Source organism: Eleutherodactylus coqui, chromosome 2 (genome assembly GCF_035609145.1).
Source record: "Eleutherodactylus coqui strain aEleCoq1 chromosome 2, aEleCoq1.hap1, whole genome shotgun sequence".
In the NCBI taxonomy this organism is placed as follows: Eukaryota; Metazoa; Chordata; class Amphibia; order Anura; family Eleutherodactylidae; genus Eleutherodactylus; species Eleutherodactylus coqui.
Genome location: NC_089838.1, coordinates 163788672 through 163804085, shown reverse-complemented (window position 1 = coordinate 163804085; position 15414 = coordinate 163788672). Strand labels below are relative to the sequence as shown.

Here is a 15414-nt window from a genome sequence, read left to right as displayed (position 1 = left end):
ACAAGAATACCTTTTTACTACCAACCCTTCGTCCATGAGAAATCGCTTTCTATATTTAATCAGGATGCACTGAGATTGCAGATCAGAAAATTCCAGCTACCTTGCAGCATTAGAGACAGGTTTCCAGGCGAATGACAATCTCACTTCACTCATCTTCATTTGAACATTTGCCGGCTTCCAGGGACATGCAATGTAAGTTTTCAGTCTGCCTGACATCTGTAGATGGCAGCTTTCCTGCACATCACCTTTCCGAAACTCAGGGGACATTCAGCAGGTAAATATAAATATATCTGCATGATTCCTAAAAGCTTTCTGTTAACTATTAAGCACCGCTGATCTTCAGTGGCATTGCAGCTGAATGCAGATGTTGTATCTTGTAATGAATAAAATCTTAATTACAATGTATCTTATGTTGTTCAATTGTATCAATTTTGTCTTTCCTTTGTATTTCATGCATCACTAGAAGGACTCATATGCACAATATAAATAAATAATGTATGGTGTGATAACATTTCCTCTACATTGCATAAATGTAACAAGTTAAGCAAGTCATGAAAGGGTTTATTTTTATATGTTCCGCACATATTTTTTTATACAGATTTGACTTCTCGGAATCAACAGCAGTTACCTCAGTAGCCGGTGACAACACATAAAGGCAAAGCATCCAATCAAAATCACAAACGCTTATGCAACATATCATTGATAACCATCCAGACATGGCTACTGCTTTGCTAGCTGGAGAAAAACTGAAAGAATTGATCCTGCCGGGGCAACAGGATGATAAAGTTGGGTCTTTGGCAGCTCTCATGGTCCAGCTGAAACTAGAACTGCCCTTTGACCGAGTGGTTACTATTGGCACAGTTCTCATCCCCATACTCCTTGTAACCTTGGTCTTCACAAAAAACTTTGCTGGTAAGTCAAATGTGATGTCACAAATGCAGTCTTTTCCTACATGATGGTTCTAAATCCTTCTCGATGGTTTAATGTGCCTATTTTCATTAAAACAATGAATGGTTTGAATGCAGCAGCCTAATATAAGAGTCCCTTTTATACATTCAACCAAAGTCAATTTGTCATTTGCTAATAATTTTACATTCTATGATGGAGACTGAATGAATTGGTGCAATTCATGCAATCATGGCATATCATTAGAATTGGCCATTACTTTATAAACGGTGTTAGTGCAACCTTTGGGACCCCTGCTGATCCTGAGATTGAAGAGGGCACACCGTTGATTTAGCAACGTGTTCACCTTTAATTTTTTTCCTGCATTGTGGCGCTTGTGTCCACCATTCGGCTGAATGGGACAAAGCTGCAATCCTGAATATAGCTGACAAATGCCATTATGGGCCACACAATACCTAAGTGTACCTCCAACTTTACATGGAGGCACACAGAAGTTTTTTCTAGTATACTCTAATGCAAATCTCTATAAGGAAAGATCAATGACAGATTTTAAAAAGTTGTTCGTATTCTTTTCACTGTATTGGATATATATATTAACTAGATCCGCACATTTTATGAATGAAGTTTCAGAAACAGACAGCTAGAAGTGTAATAGCCAGCTTCACTACCATTGAAAGAGTGTTGCCTCCTATTTACACTTATGGCTCCTCATTGCAGTCAGGACCGGACGTCTCAATGGGGATCCTAAGCAATAGAACCCTGTCGATCACCCATTGATGACCTATCCTGAGGATAGGTTCTGAGTAGTAAAAGTTCTGGAATACCCCTTTAAGTGCATTTCTGGCTAGATATGTTTGCAGAGAGTGTCATAATATTCATATTTCATCAATTGCCTTAATTTTATTATGACATTTACACTATATAGAAAGTTTGTATGCCAGTATCCGCCATTGTCCAAATATGTCGAAATTAACATTTTCACAGAAATGTACAGCACTTGTGTGACTTTTTATTAAAGAATATGCCTGATGATAATAAAACAAAATAACAACTATTTTAAAGAAATTATATATTAATATAGAATCTAAATCCAGATGCAGTTTTAAACTCACTAGACTGATGCGACGATCGCTACGCAAACATAAAATGGGTTCATTCACATTTGGGATCTTTCCCTGCATTGCACCGCGTTGTGATGCTATGCAGGGGGGAAAAAATTGCAGAATCCCATTTCTTTTTGCGATATTGCCCATTGTTTTCAATAGGGCTGGTGGCAGCAGCGATGGCCCCATTGAAAACAATAGGAGAATATTGCGATCCCCTGCCGTGGCTGTGACAGCCCTTCGGGGAATTCCTTCCATGTGAAAACGCCTCGCATCCAGGAGTTTCCACATGGTTTGCGAGGGTTTACGGCCCGATATCGCCATCGCCAGTGTGAAGGAGCCCTGACTCTCCCTAGCGGCGCTGTTGGCTGAAGCACAGAATGCCCCATAAAATTAAAAAAAACTTGCCTCACACTTTTCCCCTAAATAGAAATAAACCCCAAAATGTTCCTCCGGAATAAAAAGTACATATACTGCCGATTGAATAAAACTTGCCCCACCCTGTGCCACTGAATAAAAATATGCAGTACAGTGTGCCCCTTGGTTAAAAAATATACCTCATTGTGCCCCATAAATAAAAAAAACCCACATGGTTATATTATGCCCCCTGTATTAAAAAATGCCCTTGCCCCAGAAAGGAATATTCATGTTTCCTTCTCCCAGTCGACTGTTAGGCAAGGGAGGTTTGACCTTTCTGGCTGACAACCTCTGTGGTGGTAGCATTTCTGCTTCTCACCTAGAAACAATAACCACTGAACAGAATTTTGAACAGCTTGAAAAAAGAGAAAGACTCAGCAAATAGATGCACATTTGACTTTTTAAGAATAATATACTGGTTTACTAAAAGTTTGTCTATTGTAGGACTGAAGTCTACATTTGCTGATTACATAGAATTAGGTTATTATGAAAAATGCTCTTACAATATAGATTTTTCTGATTAGGGGAGGTAGCTCAGTGGTCATCCTAACAGTTCTTGTTTTTCTATTATAATATCATTACCATTTTTATTATCTAGATTTATTAGAAATGGTAATCTGGCCAATTTTATTCTAAAGGTGCCCATACACATTAGATTTAGGTTAATAAAAATAGACTATTTCAAATGAGATGATCATTCATTGGAAAAAATGTAACAATCAACAATCGTTTTAGCCAACCAAAGACAGACTGTCAATCTCTAGAATAAAGTCCGCTGCGGTTGAAATTTAGTTAGGCGAAAGATCTTTAGTTCTCACAAAATGTTGTTTTCAAAGAGAGCCTTTTTGTCAGAACGTTCCCAGAAAGATCATCTGTCTGTCTGCTGTCTGTTGAACATTTATGGCCAGTTTGGATAAGGGTGCTTTCACACCTGCATTGGGGATTCCACTTTCCTCCTCTGTCCATGGAGAAGGAAAGGGGAATCCTCGTGGTTGAAAGTTCTGTTTTTGGACAGAACCGAACAACGCCGAGTGGACCCCATTGACTATAATGGGGTCTACCCGCTATCCACTCAGCTGGCCGGCTTTTGGAAGGAAGAAAAAGCGCTGCATGAAGCGGCTTTCTCTTCAAAGTATTTTAAGCCACATCTGTGATGGAACCTCCGGCAGGCTGTGTATGCGATACAAACGTTCACCAGATTGTTCCTTCAACAACTGTTCAACCATCAAGCTACGTCTATATAATGTGTATGGTCACCTTAAGAATGTAACATCATTTAACGTGCATTTGACAGTTTTAAGGGTGGTTCCACACCTGAGTTATGACTTTCAGTAATAATTCCGTCTCTATGTTCCATCTTTGGATCATGAAATGGAATAAAAATGGAAATAAATGTTTCAGTTTTGAATTCATTGGGTTTTAAAAAAATGGAAATCCAACAGAAAGCTTTCAGTTTGCTTCCATTCTGTTTGGTAACTGAACAAAAGGTGCAGTCTACAGTGCTATTTGCTCATCTAAAAACCGGAAACTAAGTGGATGCAAACTGAAAGCTTGCTGTTTGCTTTCTGTTTTTGTTTTTTTGTTTTTTTGAAAACCCATTGAATTCAAAGAAAAAAAACAAAAAACTTTTTTTTTTTCGCATTATAAGTCCATTTCTCTGCTCTATAAAGGAACAGAGAGACTGAATTCTGACTGAAAGTCATAACACAGGTGTAAAGCCACCCTAAGATGTGTTTAATTATAAGCGTAAGTTTTTATTTTTGTAGTTCTGAGCCTTCAGCACAACATGCTGCACTATTCTGCCCAATAAAATACCAGAGCTCTTGCCTGAAACCTCATGGACCCCGTCATAGTCAACGGATTCCGTCTGGCACTGTTCGGATCCAGCATATGCTAGATCCATGGCTTCCAGTTATTCTGTTGTCTGGCTCCTAGTATGGAGTCAAACAACAGAAAGTGATACCACTGATGTGAACCCAGTCTTAGATTCTGGCCAATTACTGTTGTAATTCACTTTTCTAGGAAGGATTGTAACATTTGGCAACATTTAAGTTTGGACTGGAAATTTTATTTCCAGTAATGTTCTAAGAGGTCATCTGGATGGAAGGCTTGTTTAATATGAACATTATAACCTTGATAAAGAAATGTTAGGTATTGCAGGGAGAAATGACTATTACAGGAATGTCTGAAATTCAAACACTGACCCACTTTGTGAGGATAATATATTTGATAATATATTCAAGCCAACATGGAAACTCTTGTCACTGTCTTCCCAATGTTCTATTCAAGCAGACTAAACCAGTAAGAACAACTGTCACGGTGCATGGGTCTAATAGGGAGCTGGTAGGAAAGCAGCGTATGCAGCATTACATACTGAATATGCATTTTTTTGGCTTCCACGAGCTTTCAGCAGCCTATAGTTAATCTAACACTCTTCCTTTGTGGCAGCTGAGCTACTACAAGAAAATACCTCTGAAGCACCATATTATCTGCATTAGGGCTCATTCACACGGGCGTATTGTCACTGTGTATTACGCACATGTGTTTCCAATGCGTAACGTGCAGTGAATGGAGGCAATGAAAGTCAATGGATTTTTTTTCTCCATTCACACATGCGTTGGAACTGCGAGGGGACACCCGTATGAAACGCAGGAGAAATAAATCGCAGCTTGCTCTATTTCTCCCAGTTTTAAACAGAGCCCTTAAAGGGTTGCATATTGAAACGCTGCCCCCTCACAAACCCTGTGTCAGGGCAGCGTTTAATACAGAAAAAAGAAGAAAAAAAAGGCACATTGTGCATGTCTGTGATGCTATTGGCCCGGGCATGCGCAGTGCCTATCGCAGCCCATACGTTGGCGGAGCGTAGGGGCTGTGATGAGGTACAATGCTGTGAGACTTGCAGTGTGTACTCATATGGCCATGTGAACGAGCCCTTATACTGTATACAATGCTCTTCACATATAATGTAATCAATGAGCCTTGAGGGATACTTTCTCGAATTGTAGAGTCCATGAATATGTTTACTGGGGTACCAAATGAACAGCGATTCCTATGAGACAATTGTTATCAAACTTGGCCCTTTTACATGCTTCCTAATTCCTTGAAACTACACATTGATTTATTAAAAAGGCTTCACTTTTTCAGCATTCATTTCAAATTTATGCTTTTAACGATGTAAGATATCTGCAATTCCAAACCAGACCTTTCTGCTATGGACAGTGTTTTGACAGCTCCGACCTTCCATAGCTCTTTCTAATCTGGTGATCAGCAAGGTTCTGTTCGGACGCCACCAATCTGCCATTGGTGATTTATCCTGAGGATAGGTCACCAATAGTTTCTCCTCTAAAACCGTTTTAAGCTGGCCATGTGTATTCGACTAATGTCAGCAAACCTGCCCATCTCTCCATCCAACAGCAGATGTCAAGTCAGAGACAGATCTGGCATTTTGATTTCAAAATGCCTGACCCTATTGTTTTCGAGGAGATAAGCCACTGTCAGAGGTGTCCCCTCTCCCCATTCAGAACACACGACTCTCAACCAAACCAAGCAAACAAATGCATGGGTGGAGTCAGGAGATATAGCTGTTGGCTGAACACTCAGGTAAGGGCTCCTGCACACTTGTGTTTTTCTTGCGCGGTTTTTTTTTCCAAGCGATATCGCACAAAAATTGAAAGGCACCAACTTGTGATGTGTTTTTAACATTAGAAAGTCCTATTGACAATCGTGCTAAAAAAACGCAGCGATATCGCCTAAAAAAAGCGTGCAAGAAAAACGCAAGTGTGCAAGAGCCCTAACTAAAATGTATGGCCAGTTTTAGTGTGAGTTTACTAAAAGTGTATATTCAAAAAATGTAAAGTTTACCAAGATTAACAAAATTTTCAAATAATTGAGTGCTGAAGAGAATGCTGTTAGCACGGAGGACACAACAGCCTGCTGTAGAGCAGCACAAAGCAGCGGGATACCATCGGCTAGGTAAGTATAAGACACCCCCGAATTCTAGGTGAGTATTGCAATTTTTTATTTTATTTAGTGTGGCTAGGGCTTTTTTTCGGGGGAGGGCTTATATTTCAAGCCAGTGTGTTTCTTACTCTCCATGGGTTGCGTTGGTATGGTACCTCAGCTCTATTGAAGTGAATGGGACTGGGCTGCATTATTTATATGTATACAACCAATGGAGTGTAGGAATGCTGTTTTTGGAAGATGGTAGCCATGCTTTTGTACTTCTTGACAGCTTCTTTACGTTCAAGCTATTCAGACACAGAAATGAGGGGGTTGTGAGAGTACAGGGAGGTCCCTTTGTTTGTCTACATCACATCTATGAGCAAAGTATCTTATTAAACTGAACATGTCTTTTTTACTGAACCTTGCATGATGTAAAAGACCCGCAGACACGTCGCTGTTCACACCAATACGCACTGAACACGACTGTTCACACCACATGTCCGGCCACCTGCACAGACACACAGCACACGTCGCTGTTCACACCTATCCAAACCTGCAGCTCAAACATCCGTCACCTGTAGCAGTGTGCTCCCATAGAACTACAGGTTCAAGGAGCACAACCAAACAATAGACAGCACACAGGGGGCCCATAACTGCCAGTTTGCCACCCCCTACCAACCGTTTTCTTAAAGGGATTGTCCAAGATGTTTTTTTAACCATGTTCCCCAAGCCACAAATTAACAAATAGTCATATACTCACCTCTCCCAGCTCCCCACATGGCCTCCGCCTGCATGTCCATGTCTCCCAAGTGAGATATTGTTTACAGGCTGCAGCAGCCTGTTTACGGGACGCCAACAGTTGCTATAGCCAATGACGGAGACTGACACTCAAGCGCTGAGGTCAGTGATTGGCTGCATTAGCCTGTTATATGCCATACACAGGCTGACTACAGCCTGTAAACAAATGTCAATGGTAGGTTTAGCCCATAAACAAAGACTGGAACAAAGGATCGAATGCATTGCTGTTTGATTTTTTGGGGGCTTATGGAACATGCTTTTTTTTAAACTCAGATGACCCCTTTAGTGATCAAAAAGGGCTCTTACAGAGAAAGAACTGTGAGGATTAGAGATGAGCGAGCATACTCACTAAGGACAATTGCTCGATTGAGCAATCCGGAGTGGATGACAGGTGAGTTGCGGCCATGAGCAGGGGAGAGCTCTCCCGCCGCTCCCCGCCCGCCGCCGGCAGCTGAATCTTTGCTCCTGAGCCGGCAGGTACTCGCTAAGGGCAATGCTCTATTGAGCAAATGCCGTTAGCGAGTATGCTCGCTCATCTCTAGTGAGGATGTCTCTGATAAGTGCAGGGCAGAAGTGCAACATTTATTTCCATTTAAATTCTGCTACTCTGCTCCAAAAACGGAACAAAGAGATGGAATTATAACTGACATCTCTAACAGAAGTGTGAATGCACCCTAAGGGAAGCTGAGTGCGATGTGCACATCATGCTCATCACTTCAGGACATATCACTGGAGCCTGGAAAGGACAGTAAGCCCCTGGGCAACTAAGTATGAATCCACTCTATACGTTAGATTAATAGGAAACACTATACTTTAGAGTCAAATTGGTGCTGTGGCAAACTTTGGATCTTGTTGTCTTGACACACAAGTACCAGTGGCATTGCTGGGATAGATTATATATATATTTAAATAAATATATATATATATATATATATATATATATATATATATATATATATATATATATATATATATACATATCTACATATATATCGATAAATCTGCAGATAGGGCCCACTAAATAGTAATAGTGTCCCTTTTAGACCCAACAAACTAACAGTGCCCACTTTGTGACTCCATACAATAAAAGTGCCCTCATATAGTATTATTATATCATCTGTTGCCCCATAAAGTAATAGTAACCCTTGTGTGCTCCATGTACCCATACAGTAATCATGCTACCATGCAGTAATAGTGCTCGCATTTTGCCTCCATGCAGTACTAGTAGCCCACATTGTGCCTCCATATTGTAATAGTGCACCTATATTCTAATAATGGCCCTGTACAGTAATAGTGGCCCCCATAGTGCCTCCATTCGGTAATAGTGGCCCTTACAGTGCCTCATGCAGTAATAGTGGCTCCATAGTACCCCCATACAGTAATGGTGGATTAATTCAAGCTAGCAGTTTAATTCTGCAGAGTTGAAGAAAGGTAGCTGCGTCATGTAGCACTATGTTATCTGAGAGAGAAGCACTAGAGAGACTGGATGACATACTCAAGGTCATATGCAGCTAGTGTAAATAGCATCCCCCTTGTAAAGCTCCTTATGCTACTGCAGAGAAACGTGATTTTTAAACATGTATCAACAAAATTAGATATATTAATGATAAATCATAGCATTAAAATATAATAAATATGTGTCACATTTGTGTTAGAGGGGAAAACATGCATTATGTAATGATTTATTAAAGCTTCATGAGGTTGACCCATATTTAGCTTTTATGAGCTTTATACCGGTTTCACGCCAGTGAAACAGCTGAAATACTTGATTTCTCACGAAGACCAAATACGATAAACTAAAACCTAGTAAGGCCGGCTTCACACGACCGGATTCCTATTGCTGAATCCACAACCGTCGTCCGCATGGAGGATCCGCAGCAAATCGCAGGCATTGAAAGGCATGTAAAATCATTTTTTCGCTCACAAGAATTGTGTATTCCGCAAGTAGAGGAAAACTTGCAGCATGCTATATTTTGCTACAGACTTCGTTCCGACGGCCTCCATTGAAGTCAATGAAGGTCGTCCGACACGCAGCCCATACACAATTAAGTGATGGTGCGGGAAATGCAAGCATTCAAAAGAAAACAAAACTGAACTGCACATGACCAATGGCGAGAAGCCGCGGTCACCCGCAATACAGCAGAATTCAGGTACGCAGGGTCGCTAGCCAGCTTCACAACCATAGTCCACTGCGGGATCTGACCCAGGCGTGTGAAGTTGGACAGTTTTAGTTCCCAACTTTAGTTGCACAGTATTTCACTACTGACAAAAGAAATATAGTTAGAAGTTCCGGGGCTCTAAGGCTACAGTTCTTCATTGCAGAATTTATGCAAATTCTGCTGTGGATATTAGTATGGATTTATATCAAAATCTGTGTTAAAATTCACATTTGTTACATTTAGATTTTGATACTGATGTGCAGCATCCGAGAAGTGGGTCCACAGCCAAGGAGATAGCGGGGTGGATTGAGGTCTTATCAGGGGGCTCTTTCATCTCCTCCCCTGGGGGTAGCATGGGACCCATCCAAGTTACTGCTGGGGAAGTTAACCCAAGATGTAGATTACCTGAAGGTTCTTTTGTCACTCGTGACGCCACTGTTCCTTCCTTTGCGGTGAATCTAGATGGTAGAAAAATAAGTAGTCCACACACAGGGAAACGTTTAAAGCTAAGCCGGGAATAGTTGGCAGTGCTCATTTACTTGAACATAACAGTTCAACAGTCACACAGTAGTATAAACACGCTAGCAGAAAAAATGGTGCAAAACATAAAGTGGTATGAGTCCACAGTCCATGTTATCTGCGAGGTTCTGTTCCTAGCCAATCTCCTGCTCTCTCGTCAGCTCTCTACCGGTCAACACTCACAATTGGAAGACAGGCACTCTATGCTGCATGGCGGCTCCTCTCTCTCCCAGTGTTTAGGGGGTAACACTAGTATCTCCTGGGTAAAGCAGGCCCAGGGTATGCTGGTGGATACCTTTCAGCCTCTTCCATTCCGAACCACACAGAACAGATGGTGTCTGTGTGGCTCACTCGCAGAACAGCACTCTCCTCTCTCTTGCAAGCCCGGAACAGATCTCTCTTCCAGGCACCTTGCACAAACAAATATACAAATCACGAAAACATGACATAAAACATGATACATGTTTCTGATATCTCACATTCAAGACAGTTAACCCATTCAGTGCTGCAGCTACGCAATACACATCATATTCATGCAACATAGAACACACTGACAACATATAGGCACAAGACAAATGCATTTACACTTATGGAGGGGGCCCATTAACTCTAGGCCACTACAGCTGTTGATTAAAATCCACCTATTTTCACCCCCAGATTAGTGAAGGTGAACTCCACTGAGAAAATTTACATTTAAGATTAAGAATCCTCACTGCAGGTCAGTTTACGTTGTGAATGTTTTGTTGCACTGTGTGGATGAGATTTCTTGGAAGGAGAAGTAGAAGTCCTTCCTTTATATTCCCTATATCTTTAGAATCCACTTCTGGCTTTGGCCAAAAATCTGAATGAAAAACTACCACAAAAATGACTACAAAAACCTGTGTGTGAAACCAACCTATAAGTACCTATAGGTGCAGGGTATAGAACAGGTTAGCCCACCTGCTTGTGGATATCATCACAGGCTTCCCAACAGAGAAGTATCGTGGATATTTATTTTTACAAACGTGTGCCAAAAAGGTTAGATGACCAACAAGGATTTTTTACTATTTGGTTAGTGGAACTCAAATCAGCACACAGACACAGGTCCATGTGTGTCCGATGTACATGTGCTCTGCACATTCACGGGCATTGTATGCCATATTACTCATCTGTAAAGAGTCCTTGACAATAAAGAGAACTACAGAAGTAGCACTTTATTACATTTTATGATGGAGATCTTGTAATAATAGCCTATTATTTCTATGAATGGACAATGGGGGAGCAGCTGCCAGGCATCTCCATCACCACTCATCTATAAAGTGGCATCAGTTTATTGGTAACAAAAGGGACATAATGAATTAGGCCGGGTTCACATCTGCACTGAAACCCTTTGTTCAGAGGTTCGGTCACAGATCCGGCATAAAATATCGGAAGAAATAGCGCTGCATGCAGCGTGTTTTCTTCCAGTAAAATGCCAGACAGCTGAGCGAAAACAAAACGGACCCCATTATAGTCAATAGGATACGTTTGGCGCTGTTCGGTTCCATCATAAGACAGATCTGTCTGGCCAGGCTATTCCTCTTTCCTGCTCCCCCTCGCCGGCTCACCTCCTCTCTCCTCTTCTATTTGCAATAGGAGGGGGCAGATGGTGGCGAAGCTAAGCTCCTGCCCCCTCCCCGCTTCTTGTCTGCAGCCAGCTTTGGGAGGAGGCGGGACATGTTGGCACTTAGCTCCACCCCCTTTCAGTGCAAACAGCTAGAGGGAGTTTAACAGTCACGCTGCTGAACTCCCTCCCACCTTCCTTCTCTGGCTGCTATCATTGACTCCCATAGTCCCTGATGTATTGCAGCCTGGGAAGATAGTTCCAGGACTATCTTTTTGGCCCGACTTAAAAGCGCCTGGTGCTATATTGGCCTGGCCAGGCGCTTTTACGCTGCGGGAAAACGTCCATGTGAACTGATGCATTGGAAGCCAGTGCATCAGATTGAAGCGTATATTGGCTGGCCGTGAAAACAGCCTCCTATATACGCTCGTGTGAAAGAGCCCTCAGGTGAAAAAACATTCCGGCAGACATTTATTCCCAATCATTAACCCAAGTAAAAGGACCTTGAGTAATAGTGTCAGTTATTATAAAGTTAGAATGTAAAATGCTACATTACATTCACTGTCAAAAAATCATGCACAAATACTCAAAAATGCTATTGATATATGTGCAATATTCTTGAAATCTACTTGAAATTCTAAATGTACACATCTCCGTTGAAAATGTTAAAAGAAAAAAATTCTCAATAAAAAGTGATGGAAGCAGGGCATGGAGGCTCTAGTACCCTGTTGTACCGCCTCTAGCTTGGATACAAGATGTGATACAGGTGGGCATGGAGGCTCTAGTACCCTGTTGTACCGCCTCTAGCTTGGATACAAGATGTGATACAGGTGGGCATGGAGGCTCCAGTACCCTGTTGTACCACCTCTAGCTTGGATACAAGATGTGATATGGGCGAGCATGGATGCTCTAGTACCCTGTTGTACTGCCTCTAGCTTGGATGCAAGATGTGATAGGGGCGGGCATGGATGCTCTAGTACCCTATTGTACCACCTCTAGCTGGGATACAAGATGTGATATGGGTGGGCATGGAGGCTCTAGTACAGTTGGAGCTGCTCATGGTTGTTGGACAATCAAGTGATCCTTTCTATTGGTGGTTTGTTGAGGACATCCTGAGCCCGGCTGCCATGTGTGCGTTCCCTAACACATTCACTGGTCCCAACACCAGCTAACAGTCTAGTCAGAACAACCCAGGTGGCGGGCAGTTTGTTGATATAACCATAAAGCTTCTCGCAATCTAATAATGTGCCCCCTCTAAAACTCTGTTTGATTACATTATAGAGGCGTTTAGTGGTCAAAAACCTCTACACAAACGGAAAGAGGTCACTGCACACAAGTAGCCTCTGAGAGCCTTTTTATAGTCCAAGGGTGAAACCGCTTTTAGGGCCTCATGTGGCAAGACCGTTCATCTAATCATGCCACAGCGCATATGTGTCTAAGGGCTCCTTCACATGGCTCCTTCACCTATTGTACCAATCTGCCATAGGTTCCCGTGTTCCTGTACACACATATTGCACAAGATTGCAGCATGTTCTACATTGGCATGTATTACGCGCACAAACACGCCAAGATCGTGCATGCAATGTCATTGCCTACTTGCTGCGCTTCACATGACTGATGCGGACGGCACACAGCAAATTACAAGAATATATGTAAAGTAAAGTTCTGTCAAAAGCTATTTAAAAAATATAATCCATTCAAAAAGCATCTCATTTAGCAATCCAAAGATATTTCATAAAATAAACAAATAAATATACGTTTCCTTGTTCCACTAGAATAGCCATTAGTTGAACAGATGGCGCACTTCGTTTGCATGTGAACTATTTGTTGAAAATACATATCCCTTTATGTATTTTTCATGTACAGATTGACAAATGAATTCTCTACCATCTGTGTCTAGTTATAATTATATTTTAGCATTATGGGGGAGGAGGAAGATTACTTTGCTCTACAAACCATTCTATCTATGTATTATATATCTGGTTAACAGTACAGCTGAAGCAGAGGTGTAGGTGCAGGGACCAGGGCAAGAATTGTTGAATAGTTTGCTTTGAGATAAGTGACTTTTGATGAAATCATTTACTTGGATGGTTTCTACATAGACTTTCCATTGGTAGTTCATTTCTTTTAAAGGAGCAGTTTGTGTCTAGATTATATTATTGGTTATTAAGGAGGCAGTTGGAGGCACTATTACTATTAGTGGCGGAATTAGGCACACTACTACTTTTAAGAGGACACTATACCCATTAAGGGAGCACTTGGGGGGGGGCACTATTATTATTAGGGGGGCATACAGAAGGCATTATCACTTTTAAAGGAACATTATTACTTTCTACGGGGCAAAAGGGGTGCATTATTACTGAGTGCACAAAAGGGTTATTATTGTAGAGAACACAAATGGGTAATATTACAGGGCAGAAAACATACAGGAGCACTATTACTATGTGAAGCAATAAGAAGACCATCATTACTAATTATGGTGCAAAAGATGTAACTATTACCATTTGGGGTAAAAAAAAGATGGCACTTTTACTGTGAGATGCACTATTACTGTCTGTGGCACATTGTGGGGCATTATCTGTTTTGCACTATTATTTTTAGGGACACTATCTATCTGACATTATTGTTTTCAGGGTTGCTCTCTATGTGGCACTATGTTTGAGGGAGACGGTAATTAATTTATGACAACATTATTTGTGAAATTCAGTATTCTGGAGCACCATGCCAAACAGCAGGTACAGTAATGGGGACAAATGGGGCAGCAACAGACACAGCAGCAGAATTGAGAGTTTGTGTAGGTTGGAAGACGGTTGGCGGGGTGCTGCAAAAGAGAGGAGTCAAACTTATGGGTTGACATGCAGGATTCACAGTTTCTACAGAAGCGCTACCATCCTATCCTTTCTCTGTTTTCTCATCACTACTGATTGGCTCTCTACAGCTCAGGGTCATTAAGATCCTTCCTCCTCCATCCTCTGCGACCTCAGGCACCAAAGCTCCAGGACCTTTAAAGGAGATGTCCCGAGGCAGCAAGTGGGGTTATACACTTCTGTATGGCCATAATAATGCACTTTGTAATATACATTGTGCATTAATTATGAGCCATACAGAAGTTATAAAAAGTTTTTTACTTACCTGCTCCGTTGCTAGCGTCCTCGTCTCCATGGTGCCGACTAATTTTTGGCCTCCGATGGCCAAATTAGCCGCGCTTGCGCAGTCCGGGTCTTCTGCTGTTCTCTATGGGGCTCCGTGTAGCTCCGTGTAGCTCCGCCCCGTCACGTGCCGATTCCAGCCAATCAGGAGGCTGGAATCGGCAGTGGACCGCACAGAAGAGCTGCGGTCCACGAAGATAGAGGATCCCGGCGGCCATCTTCAGCGGTAAGTATTGAAGTCACCGGACCGCCGGGATTCAGGTAAGCGCTGTGCGGGTGGTTTTTTTAACCCCTGCATCGGGGTTGTCTCGCGCCGAACGGGGGGGGGGTTTAAAAAAAAAAAAACCCGTTTCGGCACGGGACATCTCCTTTAATCTGGCTCTCACTCAGCTATTCTCACAGTCCCTATGCACCCTGTCTGCCTACTACGTAGCAGAAATTGTCTTTTATATCAAAGTATCATCCAGTCAGATAGTTCCCTGTGGCCATGCTTCAATATTTGGCAGAAATTTTGGCACACGTGGAGATCTTGGCGCAATTTTTGACACACTTCTGCAGTCCATCTCTATGGCAACAATAACTCCTTGGGATGAGTCCCTTACATTAATAACCATCATCACAGCAGTATATTACTTGATGCTACTTTATACTTATCACTGTGATTAAGTATGAGCATGAAGATCTACAATACATTCACTCATTGTAATCAAAGAAATGAGACCCACGGATCCACTGATTTCAACCTCATCTGTTTCATCCGAAATATGTGTTTGCTTCCAGATATACTGTGTGTACATACGTACACTTATTCAGTAGTTTATTATGCACTCTTTGTAAAC

General features: G+C 41.8%; 1 protein-coding gene across 1 annotated transcript in view; it reads left to right on the top strand.

The window, feature by feature from the left end:
* The first annotated feature begins 686 nt into the window (after positions 1–686).
* The window catches only part of PANX2 (pannexin 2), a 37734-nt gene continuing 23006 nt past the window's right edge, over positions 687–15414 (top strand). Inside the window, exon 1 of the mRNA XM_066589895.1 lies at positions 687–912. Coding sequence (XP_066445992.1) covers positions 687–912 — 226 coding nt within the window. The remainder of the gene's footprint in view (positions 913–15414) is intronic.